The sequence below is a fragment of the Mercenaria mercenaria genome, chromosome 9 (genome assembly GCF_021730395.1).
Source record: "Mercenaria mercenaria strain notata chromosome 9, MADL_Memer_1, whole genome shotgun sequence".
Lineage (NCBI taxonomy): Eukaryota > Metazoa > Mollusca > Bivalvia > Venerida > Veneridae > Mercenaria > Mercenaria mercenaria.
The window spans coordinates 65,362,521-65,381,719 of record NC_069369.1 but is presented as its reverse complement, the minus strand read 5'-3'; the positions used below and the strand labels follow the sequence as shown (position 1 = coordinate 65,381,719).

The window sequence follows — 19,199 nt, the reverse complement described above, 5'->3', positions numbered from 1 at the left end:
TCATGTCAGTGTCTGACGTGCGCGTCAAGACGAAATAAAATTGTTCGTTGTTTTGCGTTTGAGTGTACGTAGATTATTTAGCACATTTCATTGTGTCGTCCTGGCGAGTGCGCCAATGCGAGGCAACAAAAAGTTTAATTTCGTTTTTGCACGCTCAATAACGCGCCAACATGAAATTTCTTTTGATGGCGCGCGCAAAGAAGTATTTTGTTTTGTTGGGTACAATGTTTTGTTGTGGCGCGTTGGTTGTTTCATTTTGTCGCACTTGCCAGTGCGCGCACCAAAGTGACATTTAAATTTTCTAAGGCCAGAACAACACACTGAAATGCACTTCATAAACCGTGCGCCCGACAACGCGTCAAAACAAGATGTTTTAAACCAGCCAACATATATAAACGAAGCAAAGCGTATATATAATTATTAATCAAGAGTTGAAATGTTAGTCTGGAATTTCAGAACTATCAAAAAGTTTCAATATTCCTGCACTTGTATAATGCTTATTTCAAATTTGACACTTTGCTGCTTTTATGTGTTGCCAAATTGGCTTAATTTATATTGATGGGATTGACATAGCCAGAGAGCAAACACTGACCTAAGCCGTTCCCAAATGATGAAAACAAAAGTTGATCGGGCAATAAATGTTGTTTGAGAAAGTGCAAAATTCGGTATTACGTTAAAACATTTTAAATACCGCGGACGTATTAAAGGATATGTATGGAACAGTTCATGACACTTTATGACTTTAAGGTAGTTCTTCACGTTTGATGAACCGTAAGTGATGGCGTAACGTCATTTATCCGGAAATCGTAGAATAAAGCATGAATTCGGCGTACGGAAATGAAAATCATTTTATGAATTAATGGCAACCTGTGAATAAATTTATGAAAGTGGCACTGTTTCTTTTTAAAGTTAAAATATGATATCAAAACATCTGAAACGTTGAATAATTCAAAATGAGTTCAGTGGCTATGTATCTATGTATTGACAGTCTTAACCTAAAAGACCTGCGGATGCCCAGTTATCTTGATTTGTTGTTTTCATTTAAGTCACATTTTATTGTATCTGTGACGACTTCACCGTTTTTTATGATACAGAAAGATCTTAGTCGCCCTATTTCAAACATGGGCTAGTACTTGGAAAAGAACACTTACCTTCCGCCAACCAAGGCAATGATACGTAATGACGTACGACTAATCTACGATTATCAAGCAAAATTGCATAAGCATTTCAAATTTATTTTTCATTTTAATTAACTCCCTGAGGCCGATATCGTAACATACCTGCTGCGGCGGGATAAGAATTACCACCTGACGTCGAAGAACATTATCTAACCTTATCATAATCACACTCGCATACAGTCAGTTGAAATCATGCAGGGAAATTAACTTGGGTGTAAATTGAAAAAAACTTACAAATTATTCGAAGTTTGAACAAATATTTTTTATATCCAATTTCGTATATTCAAATAGAACAAAATTTTCACTTCGAAATATTCATAATTTTAACACACCTACTGCGTTTAATAGATACTTGAACATTAAATTCCCATTAGAAATGCATCATAAACACTGAATATTTACATCAACATTACTTAAACTTACACCCGTTATTGTGTGAATATCAGTGGGTTTTTTTATGTATAATCTATTTCTAAACATGTACACAAATGTTGTATGTCACGCGCTGAGACAGTTAAGTTGTAATATTTACACCCATCTTTGAATAATTATTAAATTTACAAACATGCATTTATTTACATATACTTCTTTATATTTTATGAAACATGTTTTGTTGTGTTATTTTTTGTCCATTTGTATCGTATGTAATGTAAGTGTACCAATATTTCAGCCTTCAACCATTCATTTGTCTGATAATGGAATCGCATTGTCGGAATCATCATCCGACGGAACTGATATTCCAGAATCAGCATTATAATAAATAAATATTTTCTTCATTTTAAGAAAGATCTCTGGCCGACGACATTTTTTTACTCTTTTGAAATACAGTATGAACGAAACACAGCGGAGATCGTCTTTTTATTCCATTTACATTACCGCATAGTTACATACATTTATTTTAACAATGGAACTAATTATTAGCACAACTAGTAATTATTACATCAAAGAAATAATAGCCAGTATGCAAAGTAATTTTGCCTTTGTCAACATTATCTAAAATTATGTCGGTGCCGCGACTATACTCGTCAATCGCCGTCCTGGGGAGTCCTGATAACGCGCGTATAGTCACATATCGACGCTACAGGGGTAGAAAATATAACGCCTACAGTCGCATTTCGGCCCCAGGGAGTTAAACAAAACTGAATCCACTTAACATAATATTGTTCATGGTTACCAAAATTTGATTTATTTGTGTTTTTGTTTAATTATTATTTTGTTTATTTCGCTTTACGTCCACGACATGCACCAGCGGACTTTTGTATGTTGTTACATATAGTTTGTTCATTGAATCATTAAATGCTGCGAAATAAGCTTTATGCATAACTGATCTATGAAGACCCGTTACGAACGTTCCATCAGGAGACAATACCTGAATTTCGCCTGTGTACCGAATAACAAATATGTACCCATCCGAGTTTGTTAATACGGATGAGATACGGTCAACATTGCATCTAAACAGGAAGGAACCGCCGTCCTGGTTAAAGCATTGCAATCTGTCACTAACTCCACAGTACTGAATGATTCTAAAGTTGTTTGCTGCATCCGAACAATGTTGAACAGCAAGTTTAAAACCATCATAAAATCCATTCAATTTTATACCAGCAGTTCGGCATTCAAGTCCTTGAATGGTAATAATATCCAAATACCAATCCTTCTCCCTATCTTGACAGGAAACCAGTATCCGATGGTCGTCTACTGCTTGTAAGCATTTTGGATGAAATCTAGTTTGTATACATCTGTCTTTTATGAGATAATCCTCTCCTATTTTCATGAAGAACACCTTATTTGTTTTCATGAGGCAAACAGCAAGGAGATCGTTGAAAAGAGTTAGATTTCCAGGTATGTATTGGATATTTTTTTCTGCGACGCACGTGGTATTTCTAACCATGATTATTCGCGAATACCTGCAATCAGACAAGATAAGTCTTTCATCCGGAAGGCAAACTATTCCACTGAACCATGGAATCCTATCATCTGAAAGTTCTACGTGAAATCCTCGGCAGTAAGATAGTTTATAAACGGAAGGAGAAGTACTTGAAACAACAGGAACCTTCTTTGGCAGTTGTTTTTGGAATGATTTTACTTCTCCAAATTCTTTTCCTAAAGCTGCATCACTCCTCGTTGATCCTAAATCTTGAGTAGAACCCGCTGGCGGCATACTAATGGCTTGGACTGAATCACTTTTTCCAACTAGTTCGTGACTATTGCTTATCATTCTGATATTCACAATCTCATTTGGTATTTTAGATATGCATTGTTTGAAATCTAGATTCAGCTGATCCGAGCAGGAATTGGAATTTTCGAAAGCAACCTTCTCCACTTTACAGAATAGTAACGGATTTTGTTCTTTTTCTAATCTGTTAACAAGATCAGATTTTTCAAATGTAACAGTCAGACGAGAACATTTTCGTTTAATCTGTTCTATTTCTTTCTTGAAATCTTTACACTGTCGGAGAATAGAAAAGGCGCCTCGAAACACATCAACTGCAGCTCCATTATTAATTATGTTTTCAAACGCATTTTCATTTTCTACAGCCATATTTGCAAGACTTCTCAGATCATGAAACGCTTCATCACATGTACTACTATTGTGGAGAAGGTCACCAGAAATTACTTGGATGATATGATTCGTTTGACGGTCAAATGCATCAAGCATTTTTGAACGTACGCTTTCAAGTTCGCTACGTAAAACTTTTAAGCTATCACTTGTATATGCCTTAGCTGCTTTAATTTCAGTTATAGTGCTTTCTGCTGATTCAGCATTTTTTAAGCAAGCATCTCTGATTTTGTTTGTAAACTGACTATCAGTAAAGGCCTTTCCAGCAATTTCCATTTCAACTACTTTGTTACAATGTTTGTGCGCTTCAGATTTTAACAAACACAGACTGCACAATAATAAACTATGATCTCCGCAGTAAAATTCAGTTTGCTTGTTTGGGTGTTGTGCACACATCTGGAAATTATCTAAATCACAAGTTATTTTCAACGACTGTTGTTCTCCAGATTTAACCAATTTGTGGTTCTTTGTGGCTTTAAAAGCTTTGTGTAGTTCGGCACAATGTTTACATAATGGTTCTCGGCATGTTTCACAGTACTTTACAGCTTTTAAGGAAGTACCTCGGGATTCGCATGGTGCACACAAACTGGTTTTGCTTGCGGCCATTGTGGTTCAGCCTCGAAGCTCAATGACGCCTGGTAATCTGAAACAAAATATACATATTCACAGTCATGTATTCTCTATATATTTTCGTTACTCACAATGGAGACAAGTCTGAAAACCCTAGAATAGAATCATTGCTTTAATCATAATCTTGAAATTAATAAGTAACTGTGTTCTGAAACTGTTTTATAGCATTGCACACGGGTTTTACAACTCAGAATTACTTTTAAGTGAAAACAAGTGCGGGGAGGTGCATTATTTGTTTTATAGCTGTAGTGTCAGATCAATGCATAGCATTATGAATTAATCACCCTATTTTACCGTAACGTATACATCATTGATTCATTATTATGCTCCCTTCGAAGAGTGAGTGAGTGAGTTGGGTTTCACGGCGAATCGACACAAAATGGTCATATATCGCCGAGAAGAAGTCATATTGCAAACGCCAACTGTAAAGCATAAACATTGATGTAAAAATGTAAAGCATACCCAAAAGCATCCATGTAAAAATGTAAAGAACACTATGAGTAAAGTAACACATATCTAAAAACATCCATGTAAAAATGTAAAGGGAAGGGTATATTGTTTTGCAGATGTCGGTCGGTATGTCGGTCGGTCGGTCTGTAGACCAATCCGTTTCCGGATGATAACTCAAGAACGCTTGGGCCTGGGATCATGATAGTCGATATGAAGGTTGATCATCACCTGCAGATGACCCCGATTGGTTTTGAGATCTGTATGTCAAAGGTCAAGGTCACAGTGACCCTGAACAGTTAAACGGTTTCCGGATGATAACTCAAGAATGCTTGGGCGTAGGATCATGAAAGAAGATAGGGAGGTTGTTCATGACCATCAGATGACCCCTATTGATTTTTGAGGTCAGTATATCAAAGTTCAAGGTCACAGTGACCCGGAACAGTTAAACGGTTTCCGGATGATAACAAGATTGCTTGGGCCTAGGGTCGTGAAGGTTGGTCATGACCAGCAGATGACCCCAACTGTTTTTGAGGTCAGTAGGTCAAAGGTAAAGGTCAGTGACCAGGAACAGTAAAACGGTTTCCGGGCGATAACTCTAGAAGGCTTGGGCCTAGGATCAGGAAAATTAATAGGGAAATTGATCATGATCGGCAGATGACCCCTATTGATTTTGAGGTCATTTGGTCAAAATTCAAGGTCAGATTAGCCAGGAACAGTTAAAACGGTTTCTGGACGATAACTTGAGAACGCTTCGGCCAAGGGTCATGAAAGATGATAGTGAGGTTCATCATGACCAGCAGATGACCCCTATTGATTTTAAGGTCAGTAGATTAAAGGTCAAGGTTACAGTGACCCGGAACATTTAAACTGTTTCCAGACAATAACTTGAGAATGCTTGGGCCTAGGATCATGAAACTTGAAAGGGAGGTTGGTCATGACCTGCAGATGACCCCTATAGCTTTTGGGATCTGTAGGCTAAAGGTCAAGGTCACATTGACCCGGCACAGTTAAACACTTTCCAGACGATACCTTGAGAACGCTTGGGCCTAGGATCACTAAACTTGATAGGGAGGTTGATCATGACCAGGAGATGACCTCTGATGATGTTGAGGTCAATCGGTCAAAGGTCAATGTCACATTGAACCAGAACCTTAGAACTTTTGTTTACAGTGAGCAAATAATTTATGTTCCTTGTGCAATTACTGAATGCACCAATGGGGGTGGGGGGAGCATTTCGTGTTCGACGAGCTCTTGTTTATTTCATATTTTAGTCTAGATTTATACAAACTCAATTATTTTCCCAAACATAAAATTGTGTAATGCGAGTTACACTATTTTCAAATGTAAATATTGAATTAAGATAATTATGAATACATTATGATTAGGATACAAAATACATTAAAATGCTTTTCATCTGCAGTAAAGAGCTTCTGCCAAACTTATTTTAGTTATCTGTATTTAAGGTGATGTCAAGCAAAGAAAAATTCCTGGCATTCATACGTTTCTAAACTTAATTCTAGGTCATCGGTATAAAAGTGTGGGAAATGATTCGTAAAATAAGTGGAAAAGGAAAAACTTCAAATGTTTCTCATCTTAAACAATCTGACCATACTACTGCATCGACCAAAGAAGACATTGTAAATGCTCTTGGTGAAGCTTTTTCAAAAAACTCTTCTTCGCATAATTATGACCAAAGATTTCAAAACATTAAATTAACTAAGGAAAGCAAACCTCTGAATTTTGATTCAAATTATGAGGAAGATTATAATAAACCTTTTTCGATCACAGAGTTGATTGACTGTCTAGACAAATGTCATGATACTGCAGCTGGTCCAGACCAAATACATTATCAGCTTTTAAAACACTTACCACAAGAATCATTAGACATTCTCTTTGAAATCTACAATATTACATGGAAAACTGGTATTTTTCCAGACTCCTGGAGAGAAGCTATTGTTATTCCCATACAAAAACCCGGAAAAGCACGAACCCAAGTAATTATAGACCGATAGCTCTTACTAGTTGTTTATGTAAAACTCTAGAACGTATGATTAATTCTGGACTAGTTTGGTACCTCGAATCGCAAGGCCTAATTACAAACTTTCAAAGCAGCTTTCGCAAACAACGCAGCACAACCGATCATCTTGTTCGACTGGAAAATTTTATTCGTGATGCATTTATTAAAAAGCCCGCCCGCTTAGCTCAGTAGGTAGAGCGTTGGTCTACGGATCGCAGGGTCGTGAGTTCGATCCCCGGGCGGGGCGTATGTTCTCCGTGACTATTTGATAAACGACATTGTGTCTGAAATCATTAGTCCTCCACCTCTGATTCATGTGGGGAAGTTGGCAGTTACTTGCGGAGAACAGGTTTGTACTGGTACAGAATCCAGGAACTCTGGTTAGGTTAACTGCCCGCCGTTACATGACTGAAATACTGTTGAAAAACGGCGTTAAACCCAAAACCAAACAAAACAAAACATTTATTAAAAAAGAGCATTTAGTGTCTGTCTTTTTCAATTTAGAAAAAGCTTATGACACTACATAGAAATATGGTATTATGAATGATCTTAACGACATAGGTTTAAAAGGTCGTCTGCCAACATTTATATCACAATTTTTATCTGATCGAAGTTTTAAAGTACGTGTCAGGTTCAATTTTATCTGTCACACTTTTTAGCATCAAAATTAATAATATTGTGAAATGTTTGATATGTTATCGTTCAAAAAATATGCGTACGATTGAACGCCAATTACAACAGTGTTTGAATAGAGTTCAAACTTGGGCCATGGAAAATGGGTTTAAATTTTCCCAATCGAAAACTCAATGTGTCCACTTTTGCCAATTACCGAAACATCATTGTGACCCTGAGCTTTCTCTAAATGGTACAAAATACCCGTTGTTGATGAAGCAATATTTCTTGGTGTTATCTTTGATAAAAAGCTTTCGTTTGTGCGCATCATTCTCGCAAACCAGATGTCTACCATGGTACCCCAGTAGAACATATTAATCCATACATTTTACAACAAATTAATTTATTTACAATACAAACAGTAAAAATGCGGGTGTCAAAAAAGTTCTGTTATGTATTTTTACATTTAATTTACACATGGTACAAAGTTATGACCTGAATTAGCAGGTACTTGATGAAAAGAGTTGCTTATAAAACTTTGTTCAAATACACAGGCTAAAATTCTTTTTACACAACTTAAAATGTTATCATATAAGTGGTAACTTAAGATGTAAACTTTTTTGGAAAAAGGAACAAAATTTAAAATAAGAGGCATGACTGAAATTATTTAAAAAAATGTATTTAGTGTATGATGTATATTATCATACAAGTTGTAAATACAGTGAAACTCCACTTGAGCACCCAACACACTGTAAATTCATACTTCTTTATGAAACGAAATTAAAGAAGTATAAAAAAAGTTCACTACAGTAAAACCTATCTGGAAAGGTCACCCTTAGAAAAAAAAGGTCAGTGTTGCATTCAAACACTATAAATGCGTAAAATTTTACACTGATAATGAACATTTCAGTATAACGTACAAAGGCAATTCTTATCTCTATAACATTTGCAGTAAATAGATTCCTTGGTAGCAAATATACCCAAAATTAGCGATAATGTCATATCTATCTGCAAACTTGTTTTTACACAGTCATTTCAGTCTTTGCCCTTTTCTTCTGGTCTAACAGCCACTTGTTTATATCATGACTATGAACTTTGTTCAAAGGTAAAATTACACCCTCAAATCCTTGTACATTTTGCACTTTATTAACGAGCATAAGCTGTTGCACCATATCTACTATGTCATTCTGTTTGTTCTTTTTCACATGCTTGCCACTTTTTATCACAGCCTTACACTGTTTTTCAAGCACACTTTTTATTACAGCTAGGGGCTGAATTGTTTGACAGGCTGTTTGGGCTGACTTAAATGTCACATTGGCACCCTGTGTTTTAAGTTTTTTCTTCACTGTCTCAACTGAAATTTCCACTAAGTTGTCATTTGGGATATTTCCTGCATGTCCCCCAATCATGTTTGCAGATATGTTCCATTTGCACTCGTACGACAGACGAGGAGATAGTAAACAGTTCATGTATGCTAGCATTCGCCACAACCAAAGTCGATATTTTGTGTGCCCCCCAATTCCTGCAAGAATGTATTCATACTTAATGTTCCTAGCCGCGCGTTCTCCATCGTCATGTTTAAATGCTTCAACTGTGCTTCTCATCAACAATGCAAAAAACAGAAAACAACTGTCAATTTCACTTGCAACTGGTGATGTCTTTGCTTTACTATTTGTATCCTTCTTTGCCTCCTTCATGAATTCCCACTTATGGACATTTGTCAAATGTTTTTTCATCCCCTTTTCTCGTTTGTATGTTTTTCCGCACTCTGAACACTTATATAATTCCTCACCTTTCATTTCCTCTACTAGGAAAAACTCTCGGTCATGATTATCCATTTCACTGGCTAATTCATCAAACACGTTCATACTGTCAGCAATTTCTTCCTCGAAAATGGCACTAAACTGCTTATCTATCCACTGCTTCTGTTGCCCACTGTGCGGGAGTAATGGGTGCGGACAGTTCCGAGTTGGTTTGTCTTCACAAGTAGCCATCCCAAAGTGTCTCAGGGTTGCGGCGACTATGTGGGCATCAAGAGTATCCTCAATGAAGGTCTGATGTGGTCTATAAACAAAATACAGAAATGGAAATATTACAACAGTTGAAAAAATATTACTGCAACACATAGTATCACTTTGTAAATCAGTGTTTCAGCCATTTCTTTAAAACTTTTGAAAATTCTTCTTTTCCAGTCTGAAAATTGTGATGCACTCTTTTTAATTTTTGCATAATTTCATTCGATAGAAATAAGTCAAATTAACATTAATCATATATCATTATATTCATATTAAAGATATTTTTAAAGACTTCAACTTTGTGAGACAATCAGGCCTGAAAAGCAAGAATTTAACTTGTCATTAATGTATGAACTGCAAATAGAGGATATTACATGAGTGTCTTTTCATATTGCATTTATTGAACGAGTTGAATAAAATAATATAATGCGAGGCTCTGTCGAGCATTTTATCAATTTTATTCAACAAGTTTGATAAACTGAATGCGGAAAGTCACAAACATAATATTCTTTTTATCACATGTTAGCCTTTTTGTCGAAACATCAAAAATTCCACTTTCTTTTACTATATAAACAAGATAATTTGACCGGCGTCGCCTATACTACAAATGACGTTGACGTCAAAGCTTTATTACACTAGTGTATTATCATTTTTATTTAATGGCTTTATTACATTCCCGCGACATCAAACATGCGATAAAAGAACTTATTAACTCTCAGAAATGTTTAAACCAAGTGTCAGAACTGACTGACTGCAGCACCTGTTAAATATTTTCTATATTTTACCTTAATTTTTGAACAACTTCTTTTGGGCCACTGACGTCTCTCCTATTTACTACATTTCTCAGCTGCCACAGCGTCCCTCTATCTGCCGACTGTTTGTAGAACGTCTGATAAATCATCTAAAAAGCAGGTGAAAACAATCATATTACATCAATGCTTATTTAGAATTAATTTTATGTTGTCAGTGATATAATGTTTAAAATAGAAAAACACTTAATACTGATCTACATTTTTTTCTATTTAATCCAAAACTTCATCAATGGTTGTTCATTCAGTATTTGTTTATAAAAGGTATGTAAAAAAATGACGTAAGGCCGGAATGTTTTCTTCTGCACTATTTTACACGGTTCTGGAATTACTTAACCAGTGTCCCTGAATCCCATACCAGTACCAACCTGTTCTCCACAATTAACAGCCATCTTCTCCACCAACAGAGGTGGAGGACAGATGATTTCAGATAAAATGTTTACTATTAAAGTGGCTGAGAAAGGACACCTAAGCCGGGCTGAAATTCACAACCTCAAAATCCATCTCATTGAACTTGAATGATATTTGAACTTTTTTTCATTAAAATGTTCTAAATACTTATGCATTCTTTAGATGCCTTCAAAATAATGACACTCTTATATTTTTCTAAGTACAGATGTGTATATACCTGAACAAAATTTATGATTCTGTGGAAACCCTCTGGGCGGTGAATGAAGCCACCTAACCTGTCGTAGTTCGTATTTCCATTGGACATTGCCAGCTGAGCGCTGTAAGCACGTTCATTTGTAAGGACATCACCACCAAATACAACGTTCTGTATGACTTCTGGATTTTGTGTGTGTGTGTGTGTGTGTGGTACAACCTTTCTTTGAATTCTATCCAGGATAGTGATAATCCCTTCGCTGTCATTTTCTGATCTGTCAATTAACTCACATAAGCTACACTGACTCTTCTCTGACATTTCCTTCATGTGGGCATGCTGAAGATAGTCCTCTAACACCGACTCACTTGGTTTAAGAAAATCTATGTATTGACATGCAGTTTTAGCCATATAATATACAAAGTCACTTTTCATTGTATTTGAATCTGTGCTTGTTGGAACATAAACACTATTTGGTACTTCAGATATATTTGCTGTTTGTCCATTATCCGGTAAGTGGTCAGCATGTACTCTTTTCTGTAACTTACAATAAAGGAACCAGTGAAGACTCTGCCTTTGGCTGTCTTTTGTCATCTCATTGGGGTTTACTGAGATATCAAAGTTGTCACCTATGATGTCGAAAGGCATACAATTACCTCCCATATGTGGAATTCCATGACTTGAAGCTGTGGTATAGGGTCCAAACTGTGTCTGAAAAGAACTTGAAATATCGGTATCCACTGTCTTACTCACTTCTGGCAATGGTCGGGTGTTTGCTGTAAGTACTGAAGGTCCGGTTAAAGTTGTTGTATACACACTCATGCAGCCAGATGGGTTTCCGGGTGTTTTTGGTTTCACAGTGGTGCTTGTTACATCAACGGTTGTTAAGAACTGGTACGGCTGCTGCAGTGATACAGATGGTTGCGAGGACAGTACTGAATTAAAAATCTTCTGACCCATTGCGTAGTCCAGTGTTTTGCTACTCCAAACAACACCACCCGAAGTACATTTCTCTCTAGTATATGCGGTCTAAATCTATAAAAAAGAATAAGTATTAAGTTACAGAAAATTAACATTAAAAAGTAAAAAAGTGAAAATAAAACTATAAAAAACTCATTTCTTTTGTAATATGTAATTAAACACAATGAATAGCTTACCAGTCAAGAGTCTGGAGCAGTTGTTTTGACTACCGACTAGCAAGCCATTGAATAAATGAATACTGTTGTCCAAGGCATGACGGCAAATACTATTGAGTCAACATTTTACTATTGACCAGCAAACTTTTCAGAAACTGTTTTATTACAGAGCATAAGAAATAAATCTGCATCATATTTTTCTTAAATTTTTGACTTCGGTGTTGAATGGACTGGTTAATAGTATGAACTATGGACCTGTGATTTATGTAAGAAGTCATGCAATTCTACTTGATGTCCTAGTATATATGCCTGTGTAACAATCTTATCTCATGTTTATATCTATACACGGTGTTTTCAGCTGACAATCCTCTATATTGCTGAAAATTTTACCATACCTTCTTAACTGGAACTTGCATAGAATCTTCCAACTCAGCACTGTGAAAGGAAGCCAGTTCTCTCTTCTTTGCGTAAACTGTGTTAGGGGCTACACATATCCCAAGTTTCTGACCAATTTCAATAGTCTGCAAAAAGAACAACAATACATGATGCAAATCATGCAATAAAACTGGACACAGTCATTCACAGATAAGGTAAAGAAAAGTGTCATGACTACAAACATTTTTCTCAAAGAAAAAGAGCAGAACACCGGTTTAAAGCTCTGAAACCATCAATTTTGTTAGCATTGGTTTTGACAATCCTGCTTCTCCTGGGAGTGCTCAGATCTACAGATCACAGGGTCTTGAGTACAATTCCCGGGCAAAGTGTATTTTCTCCATAATGACAATTGATAAATTTTAAGACATTGTGTCTGAACTCATTCGTCCTCCACGGGGAAGTAAAGCCGATTAAAAAGCTCCAAAAACTTCATTAGAATCATATCAAATTTTTTAACTGACAAACCCGTGCTTCCATTGTATATATATTTGACAAATCTGAAATTGCATATCAAAATTACCTTATCCGTAGCACCTCCATGATCTAACAGCAAACCAACTGCATGATGAAGTAAACTATATCCTTGATTGCGGCTCCGTAAGAGACTTGCACCACTGAATATCACATCGGGCGTTAGTTTCTGACTGTCTGCTTTGCCCGCTACAGCAGCCAAAGTTGGTACTAGAAGGGAACCACTTAGCAGCCAAGACTCTTCTACCTTTTCTAAGTTTATATTCACTAAGTCTATTGGTTGTTTTGACTGCAGATCACTTTTAGAACTCTTTTTAACTATTTCACGACACTCAAGCGCTAAACCGTAAAGAAATAATTTCTGTAGTATGTTCCGTAGTTCTCCTTCTTTAAATATTGTCTTACAAATTTGTTGCACACTTCTTTTATTCGCTATGGCTGAACATACTGTCTGCAAGCTTTTGTTTACCACACGGGAATTCTTAATCTGGCCATTGCTCGTCTTTATAGAGATCTGAAATGTAATGCATATTATGTGTAATATAAATTAAACGGCTTGCTGACATAATACTGTTGCTCAGAACAGTATCACAGACAGTCATACAGTTTTTCAGAAATTACAAACAAATTATTAACAATTAATTTATTTCTACCCTCGACCAAGTTAAAAATGCCAGTATAATTCAAGAATGAGCGTAAAACGCAGCATTTCCAACCACTTTCTGTTCAGAATATTTGATCTTGTTATTCACACTTACACAAACTTAGATCATGCATGGTTGAGATAGAACCATACATAGATCTGTTAGCCGGCACCTGAGCTGATCGACTGACCATCTGAGTGCGTCAATCAGTTTAGTAATATTTTTGGATGGTCGTTGTCCTCCATTTTAGAGGGATGACAAAAATAAACAGAAAATCCTGATAAGACAGATGAGTAAGACTTCTCTGTTAAGTTATCAATGTTTCAAACCCACAATATTAAGGACAAATGATTTGATGTCAGACACTTTTGTTAGTTGCAGTGTCAAAAGAGATAATTTTACCTGCACATAAGAGTCAGAAGTGAAGGACAGACGTCTTCCCCTTTTCAACCATTCTTGCTTCTTTGCTGTCGATTTACTTTCTACATGAACGTCCGAGCCAACAACACGCTCCTCTGTCCTGCATGTATCGGGTTTCAACTTTTTCAGCTGTCTGGGAGGGGTCGACAGAATTTTGCGTTTACAAAGTAATCGTGGTTTACTAGGTGTTCTGGATGAAACAGTTATTTCTGAAGTCTTATTCTTCGATGGAGTTTCCCGTTTTTTAATAATAAAATGGGACAGTTCTGTCTCGAAATTTGCCTTGGTTTTATCCACGCGAGTCAGGCGATAAAAGCACCGGGAGCATACATACTCAACGTTCGTATATCCACAGTTAATTAGGAATGTTTTTGTTTCCTGAGATAATTTTTTATACTTCCGGTAAGAGGATTTCACATTTATTGCAGTTTTACACAAACCACAGTCTTTTTCTGACGTCATTATTCATTTTTTAAAGCTATTTTTGTTCATCCGTATCGGGGTTTTCCAATATGGCGGGTCAATCCGGGTCAATCAGCTGTTTTTGTAAGGAGAAATTTGATTGGCTTATTTTACTTCCGGTTTTAGCGACCAATACGCATGCCCACCAAGAAAATACGAGAAATAAATCAGAGGTTCGTCTCGGGTACCATGTCGAACATCTGATGAATGAGAATGGTGCCGCATATAAAATACTTGAAAGCCAAATGTCTGAAGTCATTGAATCTTTTAAAGGTAATTTCAAATATTGACTGGGGAGCCGATCGCACGGTTTTATTAAGACTTTATAGGGCTTTAATTAGATCTAAGCTTGATTACGGTTGTATATTTTATGGTTCCGCAAGAGAATCTTATTTACAAATGTTAGATACCATCCATAATCAAGGTCTTCGTATTGCTCTTTGTGCATTCCGAACATCGCCAGTTGAATGTTTATATTCTGAAGCAAACGAACCATCTCTTTACACACGCCGAGAAAACCTTTCATTGCAATATGCTTTAAGAGTGACTGACAACAAATCCAACCCTGCTTATGAAATTATTTTTAAACCAAAGTACTCTGATTCATATGAGGAAAAACCAAAACGAATCAAACCGTTTGGATTTCGAATAAAATCTTCTATGAATGAAACTGACTTTGAATTCGATAGTATTAAAGAAAATTCAATTCCAGATACACCACCATGGACCCTTCATACCGCTACAGTTCCTTTCGATTTGCAAACTGCCTTTAGAAAGTCTGAAACAAACCCTAAAATATTCAAGTCCAAATATCATGAAATCAAATCAACTTACAAGGACTATTTTGCAATTTACACAGACGGTTCAAAAGATGAATCAAAGGTGGCTGTGTCGCTGTCAGCCTCCTTCATCAATCAAAATTACGTTTGCCAAATAATGCAACAATATTTTCAGCCGAGGCCAAAGCTATTGATTTAGCTCTAAATTTTATATAAAAAAATAGTAAAGAAAAATTTATTGTCTTTTCCGACTCGCTTTCTGTTTTACAGTCAATTCATAACCGAAATATGGAAAATCCATTCATTCAAAATATTCTTCTGAGGTTTCAAGAACTATCTTTTAAAAAGTTTATTATATTTTGTTGGATTCCTAGTCATGTTGGTATTCATGGAAACGAGGATGCTGATATTGCAGCAAAGAAATCCCTTTTATTATCGCAATCTAATTTGAAATTACCACATACCGATTTTAGGCCCAATATAAAGAAATACATTTTATCTAAATGGCAATCGTCATGGAACAATGCTTCATTCAATAAACTTCATGATATCAAGCCTACTCTAGGGAAATGGCACCAAGGGAACAGATCTGTTCGCAGAGAGGAAGTTGTTCTTTCTCGTTGTCGAATAGGTCATACCCGTTTGACTCATTCTTACCTTTTGAATAAAGAAGATCAACCCGAATGTGTACCATGTCAAACACCGCTAACTATTACACATATTCTAATCGACTGTGTGGACTTTGTTACACAGCACGGTACATATTATGACGTTCAATCTTTGAAAGAGTGATTTGAAAACGTTTCAGTCGGAAATATTTTATCGCTTTTAAAGCAGATAGGAATATATAAAAAAAATCTAACATTTCATATTTTTGTTCACATCTTGCAATATTATTATGTGTGCTGCTGATATTTTAACACACACGTATATACATTTTTACATAACTGTTTTAGATATGCTTTACATTTTTACATGGATGCTTTTAGATATGTTTTACATTACTCATAGTGTTCTTTACATTTTTACATGAATGTTTTTGGGTATGCTTTACATTTTTTATCAATGTTTATGCTTTACAGTTGGCGTTTGCAATATGACTTCTTCTCGGCGATATATGACCATTTTGTGTCGGTTCGCCGTAAAACCCAACTCACTCACTCACTCACGTTTTGAATTTCCGGTGAATAACAAAAAAAAAACCCAGAGAATATTCAGTTCTTTCCAAAAACCGTTATGTTATGATTCAACCAAATAGTTGTCTTTGTCTACCAGAAAGGAACAATTCTTACATCTTAATATTGAGGTTTGGTACCTTTATAACAGACAATAAACTAAAACAATAGAAATTCACATGTGACTTCCATGAGCTCAACAAAGCAATTTCAAGCACAAATATTAAGGTTTAGGAGTATATCACCAAAACACAGAAATATTTCATAAACGAATAACATCGTTACCAATATTTTACTTAGCCATTACATGTTCTGCCGTACTGTCCCGTACTGAAAATATTCTGAAAAAGTTGTCCCCCTTTGAAAATGAATGCCATTTGTAAAGAAATAAAAATAAACAATTGCTGAAAACTGTGTGTCCACTTAATTATGTGAAATTTCAACACTCGCATGCGATTGCAAATGAATCAAAACTAACATGTATAACAGTTCTTTGAAAATGGTGAACTTTTGAAGGCGTTTGACTGCCCGGAGGTGGGTCCCATTTAGGCAGTCTTGTTTTCGGAATTCAATGTTTATATTAATATACTGACACTTGTTTTGTTGTTTTTGTAATGATAGCGTGTATATTACTTATATTACTCTACAAAACAAGTGTCAGTATACTCATATAAGCATTGAATTCCGAAAAAAGAACTGTTTAAACAGGCCCCACTTCCAGACAGTCAAGCGCTTTTAAAAACTCACCTTTTTCAAGGAACTGTTACACATGTTTGTTTTGATGGGGACAACTTTTTCAGAACATTTTCAGTACGGGACAGTACGGCAGAACATGTAATGGTCAGGTAAAATATTGGTAACGATGTTGTTCGTTTATAAAATATTTCTGTGTTTTGGTGATATATACTCCTAAACCTTAATGTGGAATGTAAAGTAAGTTACACACTACAATATCCGACCAAGATACTTACAAAAACAATGCATTTGCAGGATAGAGAGATAAAAATAATTTTGAAAGCTCGTGAAAACTAATGACAAATTTTGACAGGTATATAATGACTCATGACCTAATTATTTTTTTTCTGTTATTTCTAACTTCCAGTTTGATTTTCTTAAAAATTATATTCTATATTGTAGCTTACAACTCGTGAATAAAAACACTCGTGAATAAAAACAATATAAGAGTATATTGTTACCTCACTGTCGTTTTGTCTATCCAAGTCTCGTACGAATTCCTATTGTTTCAGTCATTTGTCACTAATTAGAGCAACTCACAGTGTTGCAATCATACAAAATACATCCCTTATTTTCACATAGATATAAGATAGATAGATTTATCTAATGAGCACATGTATTAGAAACACAATTTTAATACCGATTGTATATTGCAATAATGCTAAACTATCTCAGCCGTGACGTGTCCTTAAAAATTTACTTACCATTTAAACTTTAGTTTAGTCCCTCAACTTCGGAAACGATGCAATGCAATAGGCCTACAAAACAAACTAAAATTGCTCGACAGGCATTTAACCTACATATATTAATCAATCCAACAAAGAACATGAAATAAAATAAAGGTTTTGTCTATCCTTGCACAAGTTTGAAATCAATAAACATAGGAATAAACGACCTACAAATTGTTAACCTGACAAACATAATTTTCTTTATTGGTTGGTAGTGCATTCATAATCAATGACCGTAACCAATGATGTTTTCAAACTACACGTATAAAATTGATATATTATTTTACCGTCTAGTATAGGTTTTGTGTAAATGTGTGTGTTTGGGTTTAGAATGGTAATAGTATAGTTTATATAATCATAATTACATATCCCTCTTCAACACAGGAATGTATTAATTATAGCCTATTGATTTTCCGTAACATGGCGTCTATCTGTTTATGGTAAAAATATAGTTCGGTTACAGAGTGCAGTTAGCATACCCAGTGTTCCGGCATTCTGTACCATTATTAACCTGTTCTCCTCCAGTAACTGCCAACTTATTCACATGAATCAGAGGTGGGAGACCAATGATTTCAGACACATTATGTTTTATCAAATCGTCACGGAGAACATGGGTCTTACACGGGAATCGAACTCACCGCCTCGAAATCCGTAAATCTGATTTTTATGCCCCCGAAGGGAGGCATATAGTTTTTGAACCGTCTGTCGGTGTGTCAGTCTGTCCGCAATTTTCGTGTCCGGTCCATATCTTTGTCATCGATGGATGGATTTTCAAATAACTTGGCATGAATGTGTACCACAGTAAGACTACGTGTCGCGCGCAAGACCCAGGTCCGTAGCTCAAAGGTCAAGGTCACACTTAGACATTAAAGGATAGTGCATTGATGGGCGTGTCCGGTCCATATCTTTGTCATCGATGGATAGATTTTCAAATAACTTGGCATGAATGTGTACCACAGTAAGACGACGTGTCGCGCGCAAGACCCAGGTCCGTAGCTCAAAGGTCAAGGTCACACTTAGACTTTAAAGGATAGTGCATTGATGGGCGTGTCTGGTCCATATCTTTGTTATCCATGGATGGATTTTCAAATAACTTGGCATGAATGTGTACCACAGTAAGACGACGTGTCGCGTGCAAGACCAAGGTCCGTAGGTCAAAGGTCAAGGTCACACTTAGATGTTAAAGGATAGTGCATTGATGGGCGAGTCCGGTTCATATCTTTGTCATCCATGGATGGATTTTAAAATAACTACGCATGAATGTGTGACACAGTAAGACGACGTGTCGCGCGCAAGACCCAGCTCCATAGGTCAAAGGTCCTAAACTCTAACATCGGCCATAACT

General features: G+C 36.1%; 3 protein-coding genes across 3 annotated transcripts; all 3 read right to left on the bottom strand.

The window, feature by feature from the left end:
- Positions 1-1,239: 1,239 nt before the first annotated feature.
- Positions 1,240-18,065, bottom strand: LOC123547324 (uncharacterized). The gene is made up of 2 exons (XM_045334330.2): positions 17,831-18,065; positions 1,240-4,378 (listed from the first exon to the last, which is right to left on the bottom strand). Exon 2 carries the CDS (start codon positions 4,339-4,341, stop codon positions 2,380-2,382), a length of 1,962 nt encoding a protein of 653 aa, XP_045190265.2. The 5' UTR covers positions 4,342-4,378; positions 17,831-18,065; the 3' UTR covers positions 1,240-2,379.
- LOC123533412 (uncharacterized) lies at positions 7,823-12,506 on the bottom strand. The gene is made up of 4 exons (XM_053551603.1): positions 12,401-12,506; positions 10,897-11,904; positions 10,245-10,360; positions 7,823-9,508 (listed from the first exon to the last, which is right to left on the bottom strand). The coding sequence occupies exons 2-4, from the start codon at positions 11,827-11,829 to the stop codon at positions 8,467-8,469; spliced, it is 2,091 nt and encodes a 696-aa protein (XP_053407578.1). The 5' UTR covers positions 11,830-11,904; positions 12,401-12,506; the 3' UTR covers positions 7,823-8,466.
- LOC123546268 (uncharacterized) lies at positions 12,164-14,658 on the bottom strand. Its single transcript, XM_045332464.2, has 3 exons — positions 13,958-14,658; positions 12,961-13,425; positions 12,164-12,526 (listed from the first exon to the last, which is right to left on the bottom strand). The coding sequence occupies exons 1-3, from the start codon at positions 14,435-14,437 to the stop codon at positions 12,392-12,394; spliced, it is 1,080 nt and encodes a 359-aa protein (XP_045188399.2). The 5' UTR covers positions 14,438-14,658; the 3' UTR covers positions 12,164-12,391.
- Positions 18,066-19,199: the final 1,134 nt, after the last annotated feature.

Coding starts and splice junctions, on each gene's coding strand:
- LOC123547324 (XM_045334330.2), bottom strand. CDS start 4,341: ATGGCCGCAAGCAAAACCAGTTTGTGTGCACCATGCGAATCCCGAGGT.
- LOC123533412 (XM_053551603.1), bottom strand. CDS start 11,829: ATGGGTCAGAAGATTTTTAATTCAGTACTGTCCTCGCAACCATCTGTA. Junction 10,361..10,896: donor GAATCATAAATTTTGTTCAG/GTATATACACAT, acceptor CCTGCTTTTTAG/ATGATTTATCAGACGTTCTA. Junction 9,509..10,244: donor GAAGTTGTTCAAAAATTAAG/GTAAAATATAGA, acceptor TTTTGTTTATAG/ACCACATCAGACCTTCATTG.
- LOC123546268 (XM_045332464.2), bottom strand. CDS start 14,437: ATGACGTCAGAAAAAGACTGTGGTTTGTGTAAAACTGCAATAAATGTG. Junction 13,426..13,957: donor CTTCTGACTCTTATGTGCAG/GTAAAATTATCT, acceptor ATTACATTTCAG/ATCTCTATAAAGACGAGCAA. Junction 12,527..12,960: donor ATGGAGGTGCTACGGATAAG/GTAATTTTGATA, acceptor TTCTTTTTGCAG/ACTATTGAAATTGGTCAGAA.